General features: G+C 48.6%; 1 protein-coding gene across 5 annotated transcripts; it reads right to left on the bottom strand.

Moving 5' to 3' along the window:
- Nucleotides 1–1,825: 1,825 nt before the first annotated feature.
- CD22 (CD22 molecule) lies at nt 1,826–15,373 on the bottom strand. 5 transcript variants are annotated; one of them, XM_061387996.1, is made up of 14 exons: nt 15,273–15,373; nt 13,118–13,173; nt 12,138–12,518; nt 10,462–10,755; nt 8,579–8,842; nt 8,190–8,453; nt 6,968–7,222; nt 6,501–6,761; nt 6,156–6,419; nt 4,233–4,329; nt 4,003–4,078; nt 3,495–3,619; nt 3,067–3,151; nt 1,826–2,757 (listed from the first exon to the last, which is right to left on the bottom strand). In XM_061387996.1, the coding sequence occupies exons 2-14, from the start codon at nt 13,149–13,151 to the stop codon at nt 2,626–2,628; spliced, it is 2,532 nt and encodes an 843-aa protein (XP_061243980.1). In that variant the 5' UTR covers nt 13,152–13,173; nt 15,273–15,373; the 3' UTR covers nt 1,826–2,625. The 5 variants fall into 5 exon arrangements, with proteins under 5 accessions (XP_061243980.1, XP_061243978.1, XP_061243977.1 ...); XM_061387994.1 differs by having other exon boundaries at nt 13,118–13,262; nt 15,273–15,364; XM_061387993.1 differs by lacking the exon at nt 15,273–15,373 and having other exon boundaries at nt 13,118–15,266.
- Between the last annotated feature and the right edge of the window lie 8,074 nt (nt 15,374–23,447).

Raw genomic sequence — 23,447 nt, 5'->3', positions numbered from 1 at the left:
GCGCCAGCCCCTCCGCTGTCACTTTGTGTTGTTTATTCTGAGCACTTGAAACACTGAGACACCAGATTTGCCAGCTCCTCAGCTAAAATGTACGGCTTCCCTGGTGGCTCAGTGGTAAAGAATCTTCCTGCCAATGCAGGAGATGCAGGTTCCATCCCTGGGTCAGGAAGATCTCCTGGAGAAAGAAATGGCAACCCACTCCAGTATTCTTGCCTGGAGAATCCCACGGACAGAGGAGCCTGGCAGGCTATAGTTCATGGGGTCCCAAATGAGTCAGACACGGCTTAGCGACTAAACAGCAACAACTACTAGACTGTTGGCCAGTGAGGGCAAAGCTTTCTGTCTGCTCTGTCCACTGCTGGTTGCATACACAGCAGGGACTCACTGAGTCGTATGAATGGTCTATTGTCTGGACGAGGACAGTGAGGTCTGGGGCTGGATGCGGGGCTTGCATGTGTTCTGGCCCCAGGCTGCCCAGTCTCTGCTGTGCACGTCTCAGTGGGACCTGATGACAGCTACATCTCTCAGGCAGTTGGTCATGAAGTAGGTTGATATCAGCAGCTAGGCATGGGGACAGGATGGAAGTCACCTGCTGGTTGCCAGGGAACCCCGTGCCAGGCCTCTGCAGGCTGCTTCCAGCTCCTTGGGTGTCTAAAACCCTCTGGGCAGCTAGACCAGAGACCCCTAAGATTAGGACCATGCTCTATCTTTTTTTTTTTGGTATCCCGATAACTGATTCTGTGCTGGATGTAGTGACAGGTGTTCAGTAGGTACATGGTGGAATGGGTTCAGTGATTCTGGTTCCCAAGCCCTTCCCTTCTCATTTCAACAGTCCTCAAAGCCTTCTCTGAAAAAAAGCATATGGTGCTCATAAGAGGTATAAACCAGGGAGTTCCCTGGAAGTCCAATGGTTAAGTCTCAGCACTTTCACTGTGAGGGCCCCAGAACTGAGATGACCCAACCCACATGGTGTGGCCAAAAAAGAAAGAAAAAAGAGGAAGAAGTCAAACCAGGGACAAGAAGTTAGATGGGGAAATCAGCACCCCACTCCTCGGGTACTCCAAGGACGACCTTGCAGAGAGCATCTGGTGTTGGGCAGGGGGGAATGTTGAGGGCAGGAAAGGAAGATGATGTCTTCAGAACACTCATCACAGGCCAGGAATTTGCTGAGCATCTTGCTGATTGATGAACCACGCTTTCCTGCCCCGAAGGAGAATGGGCTTTGGCCCCTTGGCAGAAGTGGAACGGGTAGAGAGAGAACAGACGGAGAAGCAGAGGGCAAGTCGGCCAGGAAACATACTAGAAAACGAGTGGGGGTAAACAAAGGTAGAAAGGGTGAGAGGTCCCTCCAGGTCTTCGAGAAGCCATGCAGCTGTGGGTTGTGAAAGAACTCAGCAAGGCCACTTTTTGAGAAGTGCTGTGAGTAATGAGTTGGCTTCCCCTTTTCACAGTCTTCAAGAGATGCAAATCAGATAGGAATTTGATTTTTAGGGACTTTTGGCTGCTGTGTTAGCCTTCTTATAATATGACATAAGATTATAGCTCATTTCCTATCTCTAACCACCTGCATCTTCTTTTTAACAGATGAAGAAACTGAGGCTTAGAGAAGCTGGTGAACTCTGCCCAAGCTCATTTGGCTGGTCAGGTGGAAGAGTTGAGACCCAGACTCTGTCTGTGATGCCAGTGGAGTCTCGGCAACCAGAAGATGGGCTCTCCAGTCTGGTGATTTGATCATGACCTTTCCCTTCTTCCCAAGCCCTTGGATGCCTGCCCCATCTCCCTGTCCCCACTCAGACTCTGCAAACTGGAAATCACTCACTGGCTGTTTGATGCAATATCTGAGTCAGGTTTATTGTGCAGCTCTGTGTCTCTTACACTTGTATCCACATTGGTGTACATCTCAGACCCCGAGACCTCCAAGGACAGGGGCCGCAGCAGCATAATCCTCTCCGTGGAATGCCTCCTAGAGGAGGAACTGGCCCAGGGCAGTGCCTCTCTCTACCTCTTTGTCCCGGAGGCAAAAGTTAGGCATTATATTAGTGAGTGCAGTTATCGAGCAGGGGTCACTTGTCAAAGGAACGGGATGAGAGAGAAATAAAAATAATGACCAGCTGATCCCAGCGGGGACACGGCCATCTAGGGGATGGGGTTTGGGAGGGGGCAGATGGTGGCTCAGACGGTAAAGGTTCGGCCTGCAATGCAGCAGACCCAGGTTCAGTCCCTGGTTCGGGAAGATCCCCTGGAGAAGGGCATGGCAATCCACTCCAGTATTGTTGCCGGGAGAATCCCATGGACAGAGGAGCCTGACAGGCTACGGTCCATGGGGTCACAAAGAGTTGGACACGACTGAGCGACTAACAGACCACACACACACAGGTGGTGACAGATGGCTGGGGAGGGGCAGGGGGAAGATTTGTACAGTTCAAGGTAGGTATGTAGATGAGACGCTGAGAGGAAAGGACCAGGAACAAACCCTTTGGAGGGTTACCAGTGCTAAGAAGGGACACTGTGTCTGGGCCACATACAAAGTTCTCTGCACCAGCTGGGCTGCAGTAACTGTGCATGCGTGCGTGCACGTGTATAACGCCCCAGCAGAGCAGCAGGAGCTGAGAAGGTTTTGGCCCATCAGTGCTTGAGGGTCACGTATTCCACTCCTTCCTGGGCCAGTGCCCGCTTCCCATTCCCAAAATGGACCAGCTCGGAGTAATGAATGCCCTCATCGTCTAGGACCTCCGGAGTCACGTTCTCATAGTCGGCCTGAGGAAGCCACAGTGTGGTGAGCAGCTTTCCACTGTCCACTCCCACTGCCCCTTCCCTCCTGGCCCCCCCTACCCCCACCCCGGGGTCCCAAGGGCCCAAGACGAAGCCCTCTCGTCCGGAAACTGGCCGCAGTTGACCTCTCTAATTGGGAGATGCCTGCCCCAGCTCTGACCATGCCGGGGCCTGGGCAGCCCTCCCCCTGCCGAGCCTCTGCCACCACGGAGCCCACTGGGTCCTTCCTGTCTGGGACGCAGGGGTGAGGCCAGGTTCCCTCTCCCCACGCCTCCTACAGCCCTGCCCTCTTACCGCTTGACAGTTCTGCACCACAGCATAGGTGACCCTGTCGTCCCTGCTTGGGGGAATTTCCCGCATCTCTGAGCTCCCTGCATCTCTGAGAGGGAAGGCAGATAGATAACAACAGGTGAAGACTTTTGCATGCAATTTGCTCCTTTTTCCAACTCCCCCAGCCCCTAAGAGCACCCCCAGCCTCTCAGCCCCCTGTGTTCACAGCAGGAGCTCAGGTGTCCACCGAGTGAACGCATGTGTGTGTTTCATGAAGCCTCAGCCTTGGTGAGGGAGACTGGCCCTTGCTTGAAGGCATAGATCCAGTTCCCTAGACCATTCTCCAGGGGGTCATTACAGAGCTGGAATGAGAAGATGAAGCAAAGAGGAAGGCAAGATGGAAGCGCTACCCCCATGTCCCTCCCAGGGTGCAGGTGTCACCCCCCTGGTACCTAAGTCTCCGAGTGTCAGTCTCGCCAAGAGGAAAGCTCAAGGTAGCATAGCTGACTGCATCTTCCATCACCGGGTTGTAGCACCCCAGGGAGGCAGGGCGTTCGGCTTGGGGGGTCCTTCTAGCCTGAGAGAAAGACAAAATTTCAGCTCTTATCACTCCTCTCCCCATCCTAGCTCCCCCACCCACCCCCACAGTAGTCTATCATCCATGTCCACTGTGTTTCTTTTTAAAGATTTTTTTTAATGTGGACCATCCTTTTAAAAGCCTTTATTGAATTTGTTACAATATTGCTTTTGTCTTATGTTTTGGTTTGTTGGTCCTGTGACATGTGGGATCCTAGCTACCTGTTGGAACCCAACATGCCCTGCATTGGAAGGCGAAGTCTTAACCACTGGACTGCCAGGAAAGTTCTTTTTTATTTTTTAACTGACACATAGTTGATTTTCCAGTTTGCTTCTTTCTTGACTTCAAGACCTGCCCTGCATTCCCTCTTTCTGCCCTCCTACCTTTAAATTCCTCACAAAGAAGCTCTGTCCACTGGAACTTTCTTGAAGGCCCTGCTGTCTCTGAATCCTCTTCCAACTGAGAAATAAAGACGTGATCAGAGAGGACGAAGGGCCTGGGGAGAGCACCCTGAGGACCCAGCATGCTGGGGGCTGCAAGGCTGAGTGACAGGGACCCACTCACTGGGATGCGGGAGGCAAAGCAAAGGAGGCAGGTGGTGGGAGGCACTCACCTCCGCTGAAGCTTGACTCCCCAGATGGCCAGAAGGAAGATGGCCAGGCAGAACCCCACTCCCAAGGCCGCACGCCTGCTGATGGTGGCAGCACTGTCTGATGGAGAAGGGAGGTACATCAGTTGATGGCACAGCCTCAGTCGGGGAGCAGGCCTGCTCTGCCCTTTGCCTGGGAGGTATCCTCGGCTTCTCTCTGCGAGGCCACTGTCCTTCTAGCCTGTGAAACTCCTCCATGCCCCGGGCACGTGACTCAGAATAAGAGAGAGAAGCCAGCCCTGCCTTCCGGACATCTCATTAGGAGGGAGGTGCAATCGGTTTTCAAGAGGAGTGTCTGCTTTGTGACGGATTCAGGCACCCGAAGAGCATGTGACCCTCATAAATGATACTGTCTCATCAGAAGGTCTCTTGCGTGTGAACTTGTGCTAAGTCGCTTCAGTCGTGTCCGACTCTTTGCGACCCCATGGACTGTAGCCCTCCAGGCTCCTCTGTCAATGGGATTCTCCAGGCAAGAATACTGGAGTGGGTTGCCATGCCCTCCTCCAGGGGATATTCCTGACCCAGGGATCTTCCATTTCCTGCATTGGCAGGTGGGTTCTTTACCACTAGCGCCACCTGGGAAGCCCCAAGGGCCACTTGGCTTTACTTAAAATCACTTGTCCTTCAACCCAGCAAGTCCAGGCAGGAACCAAGCCTACAGTTCTCTTTGTGGGTGTGCCCGGAGCAGGAGACTGTGTCCAGCCTTGAGGAGGGCACTGGGCACATAGTTTTGCAACATTGCACCCTGAGGAAAAGAGGCAGGTCTCAGGGTGTCTGCGGAGGGGAGACCTAGGGAACGTGGTGTTAGGTCACTTTTCCGAATGACACACTTAGGTTGGCTCGCCTTAGCACCAGCTTTACATGCTGAGGATCCTCTAAGTTTAAAGTCCTGGCTCCAATCACTAATCTGAGAAAAACACAGTAAGTGAATATTTCCCCCTATGTTTCCAGACTCTTCAGACACCTGTTTATGCACAAATCTAGAACAATCTCCAAGTGCTGTTATTACATGGAAAGTGAAAGTGTTAGCCGCTCAGTCGTGTCTGACTTTTTGCGACCCCACGGACTGTAGCCTACCAGGCTCCTCTGTCCATGGAATTCTCCAGGCAGGAGTACTGGAGTGGGTTGCCATTCCCTTCTCCCGGGGGTCTTTCCGACCCAGGTATCCAACCCAGGTCCCCAGCATTGCAGGCAGATTCTTTACCATCTGAGCCACCAGGGAAGCCCCCATTACATGAAGGAAGGAAAATTCAAGGCAATGTGTGAGCTCTTCCAAAGTCTAAGTAACAAAGAAGGGTGTATGGACACAGGTCTCTAGAGGCCTATTGTGCACAAACAGAATATTTCTGCAAGGAGACATACCCAGCCAACAGTGAAAGCCTTGAGGGTGGAGAGGAGGCAGAGTTCTCAGGGAGCAAGAAAGGAGAAGTGACTGACCTTCCACTATTTACCCTTCCATGCTGTTTCTTTTCTTTTCTTTTTTTTTTTTTTTTTTTACCATGTACTTGCATTGTCTTAAAAAAAAAAAAAAAAACTGGTAAAAAAAAATCAAAAGATAGAAACAAGCAACCTTTCAAGGGTGAGACAGAGAGGGAGGGGCAGAGAGAGGGAGCCAATAGGAGCTCAGGGTGTCTGAAAGGAGGGGGGCAGGCAGAGAGGGAGTCCTCCTGGAGTCTGAAGAGACTGAGCAGAAGGAAGATGGAATAGCTGTGTGTGGAGCAGGGGGGCCTCTGAGCGCAGGGTTCCCCACACCCCCGTCCGCCCCCTGCAGGAGAGGGAGGGTACGCAGGGCAGGATCAAGGATGTGATCTGAACACACAGCAGCACAGCCAAGGAGGAAGCCCCAGGAGTGGCCAGGGCCAGAGAAGAAGAAGGAGGGGGCCTTACAGTAGACAGTGAGGGTGGTGGGGGGCGACTGGCTCTGGCCCAGACGGTTGGTCCCCCGGCACCAGTAGCTGCCTGCATGCTGCAGCTTCACAGGCTCCAACCTCAGCATCTGACCGTAATAGTGAAGGTCTTGGTTTTTCCCATCAAACCAGTCGTAGTGGGAGATGGGAGGGTTGGCGTCACTCTCACAGGTCAGGACTGCCGTCTTCCCCTCCACCACCCCGTCTTTCGGGCTGATGGACACACGCAGCCTCCTGGGAGCATCTGCAGGACAAGCAAAGTCAGGATTCAGGTCACTGGTCCTCTGCCCATCTCTGCCGTCCACCTCCAGCTCCAGCTACTCACACAGCACTTGGAGCTCATAGGCCTTAGATGAGGTCTGTCCTATGGAGTTGTTGACCAAGCAGTGGTAGGTTCCCGAATCTTCTGGAAAGATTTGGCCAAAGGTAAGTGTCTTCCCTTCCTTCAGAAGGCTTCCATCTTTCTTCCAGAAGAAGTGGACGTCCGCGGGACGGCTACTTGAGTATTGACACTGGAGGAGGACCCGCTTCTCAGATTGAATCTCTGTATTAGGGCTGATCTGAATGTTGACGTCCCTGGGGGCATCTGGAGAGCAAGGACCTCAGGCTGACCTCTGGCATCCCTTTCCCTCCTCCTGTCCCCAAGACTCCCTCTCCCCTTGGCTCCGAGGCCTGACTCTCATCCCTCAGTTCTCTGTGAGGACTGTGGTCCAGGCTTCGGGCTCCTTACTCTTAGAACCCCATTATCCCAACTGGGCTACCCCCCAGTTCCCGCGGGCCTGGGGCACTCACAGAGGACGTTCAGGTTGACAGAGGGAGACCACGAACACCACTGGTTACAGGCTTCGCATTTGACTGGCTGTGCATCCCAGGTGACTTTTTGAATCGTCAGCTTCTGTGATGTATGGTCCTGGGAGCCTGGGCTATTCCAGTTATATCGAGTAACTCTGGGGTTACTGGAATTGAAGGTGCAGGACAGGGTCACACTGTCTCCTTCTCGAATCGGTGTGGGGTTTTGAATCACCGTGGTGACCCCCTTGGGGGGATCTTGGAGAAAACCAGAGAGATGAATGAAGAAAATATAGCTACCTCTAATATCAGTATCTGTTCCTTCCGGCTTCCTCTCTGCTCTCCCCATGCCCTGCATTGACGCAGTTTGTCAGTTAGCTGAGGGAAGGCTTGTGCTTCCCTCTTGCCCTGGCCATTTGGCCTGGTTGTGGTTTGAGGTAGGATGGTGCAGTGGTTAAGAGAACAGCTCTGGGCAGAGTATATACCTATGGTGCTGAGAAAGGAGGGGCTGCTGTTTGTGGATCTCTGCATGGGTCTGGGGGCTGTCAAGGCTTGGTCATAGAGCAAGGGCATTCATTTAAAAAAGAAAAAGCATAGCTCTGGAGCTAGACTGCTGGATCCTGCCACTTGGAGGCTGCAGACCTCAGTTTACTCATCTGTCAAATGGGGTCCTGTGAGTAGCTAACCTTGTGGAACATTGTGAGGACGGAGTGAGAGGAGGCCATTAGAGCCACACGGCAAGTGGTAAACACGTTGCTGCCACTATGTAAACCATATCCGTTGTCTAGATTCCAGGATTTGGGTATCCAGTGTATTTGGCCCATACTATGACGCCCCAGGGTCCAAGGATCAAATACAGGGACTCTCTTTGTCCCGGGCTCTGCTCAGTAACAAGACTCACTGGTGCTAAACAGGGCCAGATGACAGAGAGGTAACAAGGCATTTTGCCCCAGTTCTCAAATACTTCAGGACCTCTCCAGGGACTCAGTTGCTGCATAGCAATGCCACGTCTCTGTGTCCCTCATGGGACCCTGGCAGCTTGCCGTTCATTCAGTCAACAAACATCTACTGAGCACCTCCCACGAGCCAGGCCTCTTCTGGTGCTAAGGACATGACTGTGAACTATAGCACAAGGCCCACCTCCCAGAAGCTAATCTGTCGGGAGCCCCTGGTTTCTGCTTGCTGTCCCTTCTCGGACTCTTCTATTTCCTCTGCAACTACTCACACTGGACGTTCAAGTCAGCTTCCCGGTCAACAGATCCAGGCCCAAGACTATTTTCTGCCAAGCAGGAGTACCTCCCAGCATGCTTGACGAGGACTTGAGGGATCTGGAAGGTCCTGCCGTTCTTTCCGGGTATTTCTTGCTCATTGAAGTACCAGGTGTAATTCGCTGGAGGAGGATTGGCTACTGACATACAAGTCAGCTCTACTGTAACTCCTTCTTTAATTGACGAGGGGGAGAGCTGAACCCAGGAAGGTTCTGGAGGATCTGGAAGAAGGGGCCGAAGCGGGGGGTGGGGTGAGCAGAGGCCTCTATGGGTCCCCTCCTGAGGGCCTGGGTGGCACCCCTGCTGACTCCCAGCCTGCCCCTTTTGCAGCTCCCAGGAGGCTCACAGTGCACCTGGAGATCCACCACATCTGACTGTCTTGAGCCCACATCATTGGAGACCTGGCACGTGTACTGCCCGCTCATCGTCCTGGTCACTTCGGGCAGAACGAGTGTTGTCCCCTCCTCCTTCAGTTTTGTCCTGTCCTTGAACCAGGACACACTCCAGTGCGGCGGGTTGCTGCTGATGACCTGGCACCTCATGGTCACAGACTCTCCCTCTGTGACGATGGCTTCTTGGGGGCTGACCTGGATCTCCAACTTTGGTGCGTCTGGAGGAGCAGAGGACAGTGCAGAAGGGGTAGGGAATTCTCCGAGGGTGTTAAGTGCTGAGAAGTTGCAGCTCTTTTATTCTGATAAAGTAGCAGCCTACACAGAGTGGGCCGAGAGTCTGGAGCCACTCCTTGTTGCCCTTGTCAACAAAGGTGGGCTGGTCCAAGCACCAGGGGACTGTCACAGCCTCCCGAGTCATCTCTCTGCTCCCCCCAAGCCCAGTCCCCAAAGCTCTGGTCTCTGCCAGCAGTCAGCAGCATTCCCAGGACGGTCCATCAGAGCTTGCCACTCCCCTGCTTGAAGCCATTCCATGGATTCCACACTTAGAGAAAAACCCAAACCCCTCACTGCAGCCCCTGAGATCTAGTGTCCCAGTCCCTCTCGGCCTTCCTTTCCTACCACTGGGCCCCTGGACCCCTTGCTCTGATGCAGACATGCCAAGTTCCTACCTCAAGGTCTCGAACTAGTTCTTCCCTCTCCCTGGATTGCTCTTCTCACAAAGATACTGTGTGCCCGCCTCAGTCCCTTCCTTCACTGAGTCTCAGCTTGAGTTAAGCCTCCACCCCTCACTCTGTCTGTCCTAGCCCTGATTTCCTTTTACTTTCTCTCTTTTAAAACATTTATTTATTTGGCTGAGGTGGGACTTAGCTGCAGGACATGGTCATCGTTGCATCATGTGGGATCTTTCGTTGCAGCACACAGGCTCTAGTTGTGGAGCACGGACTCTCTAGTTGCAGCACATGGACTTTCTAGTTTTGACACATGAGTTTAGTTGCTCTCCAGCATGTGGGATCTTAGTTCCCTGACTAGAAACTGAACCTGTGCCCCCCGCATGGCAAGGCAGAGTCTTAACCACTGGGCCACCAAGGAAGTCCCTATTTTTTCTTAACTACACTCAGCACCACCTAAAATTTTGTTCTGTATTCCCCTGATCATCTATTTGCTCTTCTATCCCCCACTGCAATGCTAGTTCCACGTGGGCAAGAACTTTGCTCATTGCTCTATGCCTGGCAGCCATAATATGGCTTAGCGCCTAGTAGGTTCACAATAAATATTTATTGAATGAATGAATGAACCTCCAATAATGATGTGAAAAAATTCTTCACCCCATCCCCCCAGGGGAACAAAAAACCCTTAGCCAAGTGATCCCCAAATCATGTCATGGCTTGAGGATAGATTAAATTATTTTATTCTGTTTGACTGGTGTGCATGCGTGCTCAGTCGCTTTGGTCATGTCCAACTCTTTGTGACCCCATGGACTGTAGCCTGTCAGGCTCCTCTGTCCAGGGGGATTCTCCAAGTAAGAATTCTGGAGTGGATTGCCATGCCCTCCCCCAGGAGATATTCCCGGCCCAGGATCAAACCTGCATCTCTTATGTCTCCTGCTTTACCATGAGTGCCACCGGGGAAGCAGATGCTAACATGAATTCATGCCCTGAAACACCAGCGCTGATGATGGGAAAGATAGAGGGGGTGCCGAAGCTCTGCCTGGACCATTCCCATCTGCAGGTGCCCACAGACCCATCATGCTTCCTTCTCTGAGCTCCCATGCCCCTTTGAGGAGGTGGAGAGAGGACAAGACCCTCGTCTCTCCCACAGAAGCATCGGGGAGACTCACGCTTCACTTCCAGCAACACCGTTTTCTCCGAGAGTATCCGCTGTTTCATGGGGTCCCAGAGCTGGCAGGTCAGGTTCTTGCCATCATGAGTCCACTTGGGCTGGAAACTGAGGTGGCTCTGGGTGGCGACCCTCTCTGGGGAGAGGATGGTAGAGGTGGTCACAGACCCCTCCAGGGACCACTGCAAATGGACCTGGTAATCACGGCAGGCGAAATTCAGTGAGCAGGTGACAGTGACTTCCTGGTCCTCCCGGATTTCCTGATGGAGCTCTATGTGGGGTTGAGGAGCACTCTCTGCAAAAGAGCAGGGACTCAGTGGGAGAAGGAGAGGGTGGGATGATTTGAGAAAGTAGCACTGAAACATATACACTGCCATGTGTAAAATAGATAACCAGTGTGTGTTTGGTGTGTGAAGCAGGGCACCCACAGCAATGCTCTTTGTACAACCTGGGTGGATAGGGTGGGGAGGCAGATGGGAGCGGGGTTCAGGATGGAGGGGACACCTGTATACCTGTGACTGATTCACACTGATGTGTGGCAAAAACCATCACAATATTATAAAGTAATTATCCTCCAATTAAACAAATAAATTTTTAAAAATAAATAAAATAAATATTAATCTTATCTAAAAACATCTTCATAGAAAATCCAAAATAACGTTCGATCACATTCCAGGCTACTGTAGCCCAGACATATCTACACACAAATTAGCTATCACAGGAGTGACAGGTGAAGGCACTGCAATTCTAGATGATGTAAATGTTATAAAATTGACTGTGGTAATGGTTGAACATGTCTGTAAATACACCAAAAAATACTGAACGGAACACTTTTCATAGGTGAGTTGTATTAGACTTATCTCAATAAAACTGTTTTTTAAAAAAAGAAAAACAAAAAGAGCAGGGACCACGCTGGAAGCCTGAGAGATGGACCCACTGTAGACGCCCTGCCCCAAGTAACCCATCAGGAATCCCCGGTCACTCCGTCCACCTCTCCCCAGGCCTGCCTTTCTCTGCTCAGCCAAAATACCTTCTGAAAGGGCTTGTGAAAGCTGGTCCTCCTTAGGAACTGTGTCTTATGGTTTACGCTTACTTCAGTCACACGCCCTGGTGTTTGCCTTCTGTGTTTACTTTCCTTTAGTGGAGAGGTCTGTTGTGCAGCCAGTCTCCCCTATCCCTGGGGCTGGGTCACCCTCATATTGTGGCATCTCTCACCCCAAACATAGGGCTGCATAGAACCACCCACCAAATCCACAGGCTATGGAACAGAGTGAGCATGCCGCCTGGAGTGGGGTCCCCACACCTGTGTTTTGTTCATACCCTATCCGTGTGCCAGGTAGCCACATAGGGCTAATTAGAATTAATCCCTCACATTAACACACTGGGAGGTTTCCCTTGAAAATTCAGATCTCCATGTTCTCTGAAAAAATCAGGCAACCCAGAAGCCAGATTCTAGAATGTACAGGAGCTGAGTGGCAGGCAGTCTGCTCAAGGAGGGGTGAACGCCCACACTCCAGTTTGCCATGGGCTCCACAGGGTCCTTGTGCCACGATGGTCACTCTCTGGCATCCCCGTCTGGCCTCTGCAGGCAACCCAGTTTGTGATCGGTCCCAGGAGTCGGATGTTTCCCCACCTTCCTCCCTGCTGAGACAAAGGGACCCATCCTCAGGGCCTTACCAGAGATGCTGAGGTTTAGAGATGCCATCCATTTGTCAGTCCCCGATGTCACCCTCAGCCCCAGAAGGCCGCTGTCATTGACTTTGACAGGATTGATGAGAAGGGTACAATTGTTTCTGTTGTTTCCCAAGAATTGTACCCTTTCCTGACTGGGGGTAGACTCCTTGGTTTTCAGGCTCTTATTATAGAGGATGGTCCCGTTGTAGTGCTTGGTCTTCTTGTCATACGTAAAATTGTGGTACACAGTCAGGTTATCTAGGGTGTGTCCACCACCCTTTACCGAACTGTATGTGCAAGGGATCCAGACGCAGGCTCCATCCCAGGCATAGAGGGTCTTAGGATGCCTAAAGTTCCAGGCTGAGTCAGAGAAAGCCAAGTATTCTGGAACCCACCAAAGTGAACAGAAAACACTAGTGAGGGACACTGAGAACTTTCAAAGGAATAAAGAATTTCCCCTGAAGAGACAGGGAGGGAGAGGGATCACATGTATGAGCTTCCCTGGTGGCTCAGATGGTTAAGAATCTGCCTGCGATGCGGGAGACCCAGATTCAATCCCTAGGTTGGGAAGATCCCCTGGATATGTGCGTGCATGTGTGCTAAGTTGCTTCAGTCGTGTCTGACTCCTTGCGACCCTATGGACTGTAGCCTGCCAGGCTCCTCTGTCTATGGAGATCCTCCAGGCAAGAATACTGGAGTGAGTTGTCATGCCCTCCTCCAGGGGATCTTTCAACCCAGGGATCGAACCCACAACTCTTATGTCTTCTGCCTTGGCAAGCATGTTCTTTACCACTAACGCCACCTTAGAAGCCCAAACACACGCACACACACACAGATATATATATACACATATATATACACACACACACACTGCCGGTCCCCACCCTGCCCCACATTTACTCTTCTCTTCCCCTGTCTTTCCTCCTCCTCCAGATTCCACCATCAGCCCAGACCCAAGGACCCACCGAGACTGCCATCCTTACCGAGAAGCAGGAGCGAGGGGCCAAGGAGATGCATGGTGCTGTGTCTAGGCAGGAGCCTGGGCCAGGAAGAGTTTGTCTTTGAGCCACCTGGTCGCTGACATCTTCCAGACAGCTCTTCTTGCGCACCTATGCCAACCCCTTTTCCCTGATCCCCAGAGAACAGTGACTGGTTGCACAGCAGGATAGGGAATTCCAGAAGCTCATGGGCCTTTTCAGGATATGCCATGCCTCTCCCATCAGCCCAACACCATGTAGGACTAGCACTTCTTCCTTTCTTCCAACCATCCATCCATCCAATCAATCATCCATCCAAACTTCTATAAACTTGCTGGCCAGCTCTCAAGCTTTGAGTGGCACCAAATTGCTGAGCACCTCAAATGTCAGGCCCTAGATGACTTGGAGCTTACCTTGGGGTAACCAGGGAAGGGTTTCACATAGGAAAGAGACAGGGCCAAACTGATTTTAAAGACCAGGAAAACAACAACAACAACTCTAAAGCCAGTCATTAAGTATGATGCCAGGAGAGTATTTAGATGGATCTGAGAGGACTCAGAAGAAGGTGGTCCAAGGGACCATTCAGAGCACCGCCCCCCCCCCCCATACCCTGGGCTCGGTAGGAGACAAATCAACCAGGTGGGGACAGCGGCCTTGAGTAAAGGCCATGCATCTCAGTTCCAGTCAGGTGGGAACGTGGGCCCAGCACTGCTCTATCTTCTACTGTTTTAAAAGCTGCAAGAAGCCAGTTTCCTGTCTTGCTTTGAAACAAAACAAATAAACACCATGCTGGTCAAACAAAACCTGTCCGTGGGCTAGAGGTGGTCCAAGGGCCACCCATGTGCAACCACTGCCTGTGTGTGTGTGTGTGTGCACACACACAATGAGCTGGACAGCTAACGCACTAGACTTCTACACAGAGTTACATTTACATAGAGTTAAATTTAAGTCCCAATTTGCATGGTTGCACCCTTCAGGCCTGTCCCTGGGTGGGGGGGGTCACCAGGACGGGCCAACAGAGTGTGTCTCCTGTCTCAGCCCAGACCTTCGTCTCCTCCCCACCCCCTCCCTGCCCAGCCAACAGTTCCCACACATCAGCGCCCCTGCCCCCAACGGCTCCGGCTGTTTATCTCCTCCGGTTGTGTGGCTTAAGCTAAGGACTGTTGGGTGTCCACGACTAGTGTGGGGAAAGCTAGGCTGCTGGCTGAAACTAACCAGGGGGCCTATTCCCAGGCACAGAAGTCATGCTGGTCTGGCCCCAGGCATGGATGGGGTAGACACTCCATGCAAGGACCATACAGTTCTGCAGGTGTTAATCACATTACACACCAAAAAGTCTTTAAGGTCATATCCATTTGAGAAAAGCTGGATTAAAAAATGTGAAATGGGATCTTTAGCATAGACCTTTTCAGGCCCTTTAACCAGCTGTATATGCCTCGTGCATTTCCCAGCATGGACCTTAGAGTACAGCACAAGACCCCAACTTCTTTAGCCAGGGGAACTATTTTACACACTTTAGTCCTAGGGTCAGTATTCCAAGGGATGCACTTTGGGCCCCCTTTGGGTTCCCACAAAGGCCGTGGCCAGGGCCAGTGTCCATTCCTCATGGCAAAGACTAGCCTCCGGGGGTTGGGCAAGGGTGCCCCTCTGCCAGCAGCCACCAGTCACACCCTCATTGGGGACCCACTGGAGGACGCCGGGCCAGTGGCAGAGGGACGCTTCTCAGAGCAGGGCTGTATGCTTATCCCCACGGAGCTTCAGGTGGTCTCTGGGGCACAAGGAGTGGGTCCCAGGCCTGCGATTGGAAGGCTGCTGAGGTGAGATGGCGTGGGGAGTCTGGGAACAGTCGGCCCTGTGCGCAAAAGCTCCCGACAGGTGCTCTGCTCAACACCAGCCTGCGTAGAGCCTCACAGGACCTCAGAGCTGGCCTCCCTGGGTCCGCTCTCCCCTCCTGGGCACCCCGTGAGGGCAGGGCACCCTCCTGCTCTCAGATGACTCGCCAGAGAGATACTCAAAGACAGGGGACTACTACCTGTTGTCACACTGGCAGGAGAAGGGAAGAGAGTCCCCACTGTGCTCCCAGCCCCCGAAATTGTGCCAGCTTTCAGCGGCTGCTCCATGCATGCTTGTCTAATGCAAAAGAGAACAAAATAGTTTTTACCTGTATCCTCATGTGTCTTCCCTCTTCAGGGACCCCGGCAGCATCTAAGAGTGAAAGGGGAAGCACAGTGGAGTTGCCAGTGACCTATTTTCACTCTTCTTGGCCACACCCCCGGCCCCGGCTCGCTGTGACAGCAACTTCTGGTATTTCTCTGAAGGAAACACATCCTAACTCGAAAGGATATTGGCACCCCAATGTTCCCGGCAGATATGGAAGCAACCTAAGTGTCCATCAATGGAAATGTGGATAAAGAATATGTACACAAAGGAATATTTTTCAGCCATGAAAGAAGAGTATCTTGCTACTTGCTACCACATGGATGGGACTGAAGGGAATTACGCTAAGTGAAATAAGTCAGAGAAAGACAAATACCGTATGATCTCACTTACAAGTGTAATCTTCAAAAAATTAAAATGAACCCATAGATACAAAGAACAGTTTGGTGGTTGCCAGAGGCAGGGAGTAGGGGGTGGGCAAATGGGGTAGAGGTGAGTTAAAGGTACAAACTTCTGGTTATAAAATAAATAAATAAATCCTGGGGATGTAAGTTATAGCATGGTGACTATAGTTACTATTGCTGTATTGTATATTTGACAGTTGCTAAGAGAGTAAATCTTAAAAGTTCTTATCACAAGAAGAAAAATTGTAGCTATTTATGCTGATGAATGTTAACCAGACTTATTGTAGTGATTGTTTTGCAGTAGATATAAATATTGAATCATTACATTACACGCCTGAAACTAACATAATGTTATATGTTGATTATATCTCAACTTTTAAAAGAAAATAGGAGTGGCTATAATACAGGTGGCTCAGTGGTAAAGAATCTGCCTGCAATTCAGGAGGCCCAGATTCAACGCCTGGGTCAGGAAGATTCCCTGGAGGAGGGCATGGCTACCCACTCCAGTATTCTTGCCTGGAGAATCCCATGGACCAAGGAACCTGGTGGGTTGTAGTCCATAGGGTCGCACAGAGTTGGACACAACTGAAGCTGTCTAAGCAGCAACAGCATAGTAGATTTCAGAACAAAGAAAATTATCCAAGACAGAGAAGGATATTATGCAATAAGGAAAGGGTTGACCCACCAAAACATAGCACTCTAAATGTGTAAGTACGAAACAGCAGAGCTACAGAATGTGTGAAGCAAAATCCAATAGAAGTGAAAGAATAGACAATCCACGATTATAGTTGGAAAGTTCAACACTCGTCCTCAACAACTGATAGAAGAACTAGACAAAAAACAGCAAAGGACAATGCCATCAACCAACAACATTATCAACAAACAGTATCTAGCTGACATTCACAGACTACTGCTGCTGCTGCTGCTGCTAAGTCGCTTCAGTCATGTCCGACTCTGTGCGACCCCATAAACGGCAGCCCACCAGGCTCCCCCGTCCCTGGGATTCTCCAGGCAAGAACACTGGAGTGGGTTGCCATTTCCTTCTCCAATGCATGAAAGCTAAAAGTGAAAGTGAAGTCGCTCAGTTGTGTCCGACCCTCAGCGACCCCATGGACTGTAACCTACCAGGCTTCTCTGTCCATGGGATTTTCCAGGCAAGAGTACTGGAGTGGGGTGCCAATGCCTTCTCCGACTACTACTCCACCCTAAAACAACAAAATACACTTTATTTTCAAGTGAGCATAGAATGTATACCAAGATCAACCAAATTTAAGGCCATAAAACAAGCCTCAAAAAAATTGAAATAATTGAAATAACATACAGTATATGCTTTAACCTCAATGGAATCAAACTAGAAATAAAAAACAGAAGCATCCCCCAAACACCTGAAAACCAAACAGCACACTTCTAAATAACCTATGGGTCAAAGGGAACATCTTAAGGGAAATTTAATAATACATTGAACTGAAAGAAAATGAAAATAGAGCCTATCAAACTTTGTGGGACACAGCTAAAACACAAGGGAGAAATTTATGGCACTGTAAGTCTTGAGAGTTCCCTGGTAGTCCAGTGGTTAGGACTTGGTACTTTCATTGCAAAGAGCCAGGGTTTAATTCCTAGTTGGGGAATTAAGTTCATGCAAGCCAAAAAAAAAAGTAAGCCTCAAATCAATAACGTAAGATTCCATCTCTAGAAACCAGACAAATAAGAGCAAAACAAATCTAAAACAGGCATAAGGAAAGAGATAATAAATATAAAAGCAGAAACCAATGAAATTGAAACCAGACAAATAATCAGATCAGATCAGATCAGTCACTCAGTCGTGTCCGACTCTTTGCGACCCCATGAATCGCAGCACGCCAGGCCTCCCTGTCCATCACCAACTCCCGGAGTTCACTGAGACTCACATCCATCCAGTCAGTGATGCCATCCAGCCATCTCATCCTCTGTCGTCCCCTTCTCCTCCTGCCCGCTATCCCTCCCAGCATCAGAGTCTTTTCCAATGGGTCAACTCTTCGCCTGAGGTGGCCAAAGTACTGGAGTTTCAGCTTTAGCATCATTCCTTCCAAAGAAATCCCAGGGCTGATCTCCTTCAGAATGGACTGGTTGGATCTCCTTGGAGTCCAAGGGACTCTCAAGAGTCTTCTCCAACACCACAGTTCAAAAGCATCAATTCTTCGGTGCTCAGCCTTCTTCACAGTCCAACTCTCACATCCATACATGACCACAGGAAAAACCATAGCCTTGACTAGACAGACCTTTGTTGGCAAAGTAATGTCTCTGCTTTTGAATATGCTATCTAGGTTGGTCATAACTTTCCTTCCAAGGAGTAAGCGTCTTTTAATTTCATGGCTACAGTCACCATCTGTAGTGATTTTGGAGCCCAGAAAAATCAAGTCTGACACTGTTTCCACTGTTTCCCCATCTATTTGCCATAAAGTGATGGGACCGGATGCCATGATCTTCGTTTTCTGAATGTTGAGCTTTAAGCCATCTTTTTCACTCTCCACTTTCACTTTTGAGTTCCTCTTCACTTTCTGCCATAAGGGTGGTGTCATCTGCATATCTGAGGTTATTGATATTTCTCCCGGCAATCTTGATTCCAGCTTGTGCTTCTTCCAGTCCAGCGTTTCTCATGATGTACTCTGCATATAAGTTAAATAAACAGGGTGACAATATACAGCCTTGATGAACTCCTTTTCCTATTTGGAACCAGTCTGTTGTTCCATGTCCAGTTCTAACTGTTGCTTCCTGACTTGCATACAAATTTCTCAAGAGGCAGATTAGGTGGTCTGGTATTCCCATCTCTTGAAGAATTTTCCAGTTTATTGTGATCCACAGTCAAAGGCTTTGGCACAGTCAATAAAGCAGAAATAGATGTTTTTCTGGAACTCTCTTGCTTTTTCTATGATCCAGCGGATGTGGGCAATTTGATCTCTTGTTCCTCTGCCTTTTCTAAAACCAGCTTGAACATCAGGAAGTTCATGGTTCACATATTGCTGAAGCCTGGCTTGGAGAATTTTGAGCATTACTTTACTAGCGTGTGAGATGAGTGCAATTGTGCGGTAGTTTGAGCATTCTTTGGCATTGCCTTTCTTTGGGATTGGAATGAAAACTGACCTTTTCCAGTCCTGTGGTGGAAATAAAATACCTGGTTCACTGAAAAGATCAAGAAAATTGATGGATCTCTAGCAAGACTGACAAAAAGAGAGAGAAATTATTAATATTGAAAGTGAAACAGAGAATATTTCTACATACCCTGCAGATGTCAAAAAGATAATAAGGGAATATCATGAAAAACTCTATCTACTTAGAGTAAATGGATCAATTCCTCAAAAAGTACAAGCTACCACAACTCAATCAATATGAATCAGATAATTTGAATAGCCCTGTAACTACTAAAGTAATTTAAAACGTGCAAAATGAGCATTCAGGTCAATATGGTTTTACTGGAGAATTCTATCCATCATTTAAGGAAGAATTAACACCATTTCTACATAATCTATTTTGTAGAAAATGGTAGAGAGAATGCTTTCCAACTCATTCTATGAAGTCAGTATTACCCTGAAACCAAACCAAAACAAAAAAGACAAATACAATACAAAACACAGAGACTCTCCTGGGACTCTGTGGGGTCCTCACAGAGTCCAGGCACCCTCCCAGAGGACTCCACAGGACTTGAAAAGGTCAGTTTTCATTCCAATCCCAAAGAAGGGAAATGCCAAACAATGTTCGAACTACAACACAATTGCACTCATCTCACACGCTAGCAAAACAATGCTCAACATTCTCCAAGCCAGGCTTCAATAATACATGAACCATGAACTTCCAGATGTTCAAGCTGGTTTTAGAAAAGGCAGAGGAACCAGAGATCAAATTGCCAATATCCACTGGATAACAGAAAAAGCAAGGGAATTCCATAAAAACATCTACTTCTGCTTTATTGATTGCACCAAAGCCTTTGCCTGTGTGGATCACAACAAACTGTGCAAAATTCTTTGAGATGGGAATACCAGAACACCTGACCTGCCTCCTGAGAAATCTGTATGCAGGTCAAGACGCAACAGTTAGAACCAGACATGGAATAACAAAATGGTTCCAAACTGGGAAAGGAGTGCATCAAGGCTGTATATTGTCACCCTGCTTATTTAACTCATATGCAGAGTACATCATGTGAAATGCCGGGCTGGATGAAGCACAAGCTGGAATCAAGATTGCCAGGAGAAACATGAACAAACTCAGATATGCAGATGACATCACCCTTATGGCAGAAAGTGAAGAGGAACTCTTGAGTGAAGAGCCTCTTGATGAAAGTGAAAGAGGAGAGTGAAAAAGCTGGCTTAAAACTCAACATTCGAAAAACCAAGATCATGGCATCCAGTCCCACCACTTCATGACAAATAGATGGGGAAACAATTGAAACAGTGAGAGATTTTATTTTCTTGGGCTCCAAAATCACTGCAGATGGCGACTGCAGCCATGAAATTAAAAGATGCTTGCTCCTTGGAAGAAAAGCTTTGACCAACCTAGGCAGCATACTAAAAAACAGAGACGTTACTTTGCCAAAAAAGTTCCATCTAGTCAAAGCTGTGGTTTTTCCAGTAGTCATGTATGGCTGTGAGAGTCATACTAGAAAGAAAGCTGAGTGCCGAAGAATTGATGCTTTTGAACTGTGGTGTTGGAGAAGATTCTTGAGAGTCCCTTGGACGGCAAGGAGATCAAAACAGTCAACCCTAAAGGAAATCAGTCCTGAATATTCATTGGAAGGACTGATGCTGAAGCTGAAACTCCAATACTCTGGCCACCTGATGCAAAGAACTGACTCATTGGAAAAGACTCTGATGCTGGGGAAGATTGAAGGCAGAAGGAAAAGGGGACGACAGAGGATGAGATGGTTGGATGGCATCACCAACTCGATGGACATGAGTTTAAACAAGCTGCGGGAGTTGGTGATAGACAAGTAAGCTTGGTGTGCTTCAGTCCATGGGGTCACAAAGAGCCTGACACAACTGAGCAACTGAACTGAACTGATAGTATAAAAAAGAAAACTATAGACCAATATTCTTCATGAAAATGGATAGTATAAAAAAGAAAACTATAGACCAATATTCTTCATGAAAATGGATAGTATAAAAAAGAAAACTATAGACCAATATTCTTCATGAAAATGGATGCAAAAGTTCTTAACAAAACATTGGCAGATAGATGTCAGCAATATATCAAAAGAATTATACAACTATAACCATGCAGGGGTTATTCCAGGGATGCAAGTCTGGTTCAATATTTGAAAATCAGTCAATGTAATCTCACATTCATGGGACAAAGAAGAAAACTCACCCGATCATATAAATTGTTGCAGAAAAAGCATTTGGCAAAATTCATCACCCTTTTATGATAAAAACTCTCTGAAAACTAAGAGTAAAAATTTTTCAACTTGATTACCTACAACTAACCTTCAAAACATACTTAATTTTTAACAGTGTTAATTCTCTCTCCTTCTAAGCTTGGTAACCAGGCAAGAATGTTCACTCTCAATTACTCCTATTCAATATAGTACTGGAAGTTCTAGACAGTATAAGAAGATAAAGAAAAGCAATAAAAAGCATATAGATCTGAAAGGGAGAAATAAAATCTATTCACAGATAACATAAAGGTCTGTGTAGAAAATCCCAAGGTACCTACAAAAAAATTCCAAAATTAATAAGTGAATTCAGCAAGGTTGCAGAATACAAGATAAACACAAAATTAGTCACATTTATTTATATTAATAATGAATATTTAGAAACTGAAATTTAAAGTACAATTCCAGATTTCTTGGGCTTCCAGTTCCAGAGGATGGAGAAGGATACATGCTCATCTCCTTCTTCGAGAGCACCAAAATCACAACTAGCTGTTGAACAACCATCGATAAGAGGATGCTGAACCTACTGAAAAAAGACACCCCATGTCCAAAAAAAGAAGAAGCCACAGCAAGACAGTAGGAGGGGCACAATCATTATTAAATCAAATCCCATAGCCCCCAGGTGGGTGACCCACAGACTGGAGAACAATAATACCAAAGAAGTTCTCCCACTGTTCTGAAGGTTCAGAACCCCAGGTCAGGGTTCCCAGCCTGGGGACCTAATTAAAAGGACTGGGAACCCCCAGGGATCTGACCTTAAAGGCCAGTGGGACTTGATTACAAGACTTCCATGGGACTGGGGGAAACAGAGACTTCAGTTTTGGAGGGCACAAATAGAACCTTGCAAACACCAAGACTCAGAGGAAAGGAGCAGTGACTCCACAGGAAACTGAACGAAAACTGCCTGCCAATGTTGGAAGGTCTACTGTGGAGGTGTGGGCTGGGTTGGCAGGGGCTTACCACAGGAATAGGGGGACCGGCAGCAGGTGTTTGGGAAGGTCCGTTTTAGAGTAAACTCTCTTGGAGTTTGCCATTAATCAGACCATAGAGCCCATGGACCCCAGGGCTGGGTCAGTTTAGCCACTCAATTGTGTCCAGCTCTTTGTGACCCCATGGACTGCAGCACGCCAGGCTTCCCTATCCATCACCAACTCCTGCAGCTTGCTCAAACTCATGTCCAGTGAGTCGGTGATGCATCCAACCATCTCATCCTCTGTTGTCCCCTTTTCCTTCTGCCTTCAATCTTTTCCAGCATCAGAGTCTTTTCCAATGAGTCAGTTCTTTGCATCAGGTGGCCAGAGTATTGGAGTTTCAGCTTCAGCATCAGTCCTTCCAATGAATATTTAGGACTGATTTCCTTTAGGGCTGACTGTTTTGATCTCCTTCCAGTCCAAGGGACTCTCAGGAGTCTTCTCCAACACCACAGTTCAAAAGCATCAATTCTTTGGTGTTCAGTTCAGTTCAGTTCAGTCTCTCAGTCGTGTGCTACTCTTTGCAACCCCATGAAATGCAGCATGCCAGGCCTCCCTGTCCATCACCAACTCCCGGAGTTTACCCAAACTCATGTCCATTGAGTCAGTGATGCCATTCAACCATCTCATCCTCTGTCGTCCCCTTCTCCTCCTGCCCTCAATCTTTCCCAGCATCAGAGTCTTTTCAAATGAGTCAGCTCTTCGCATCAGATGGTCAAAGTATTGGAGTTTCAGCTTAAACATCAGTCCTTCTAATGAACACCCAAGACTGATTTCCCTTAGGATGGACTGGTTGGATATCCTTACAGTCCAAGGGACTCTCAAGAGTCTTCTCCAACACCACAGTTCAAAAGCATCAATTCTTAGGCATTCAGCTTTCTTTATAGTACAACTCTCACAGCCATACATGACTACTGGAAAAACTACAGCTTTGACTAGATGGACCTTTGTTGGTGAAGTAACATCTCTGCTTTTTAGTATGCTGTCTAGATTGGTCAAAGCTTTTCTTCCAAGGAGCAAGCATCTTTTAATTTCATGGCTGCAGTCGCCATCTGCAGTGATTTTGGAGCCCAAGAAAATAAAATCTCTCACTGTTTCAATTGTTTCCCCATCTATTTGTCATGAAGTGGTGGGACTGGATGCCATGATCTTGGTTTTTCGAATGTTGAGTTTTAAGCCAGCTTTTTCACTCTCCTCTTTCACTTTCATCAAGAGGCTCTTCACTCAAGAGTTCCTCTTCACTTTCTGCCATAAGGGTGATGTCATCTGCATATCTGAGTTTGTTCATGTTTCTCCTGGCAATCTTGATTCCAGCTTGTGCTTCATCCAGCCCGGCATTTCACATGATGTACTCTGCATATGAGTTAAATAAGCAGGGTGACAATATACAGCCTTGATGCACT

This window comes from Bos javanicus, chromosome 18 (genome assembly GCF_032452875.1).
Source record: "Bos javanicus breed banteng chromosome 18, ARS-OSU_banteng_1.0, whole genome shotgun sequence".
Classification (NCBI taxonomy): Eukaryota; Metazoa; Chordata; class Mammalia; order Artiodactyla; family Bovidae; genus Bos; species Bos javanicus.
The sequence above is the reverse complement of the archived record's forward strand: the minus strand, read 5'-3'. Positions and strand labels throughout refer to the sequence as shown.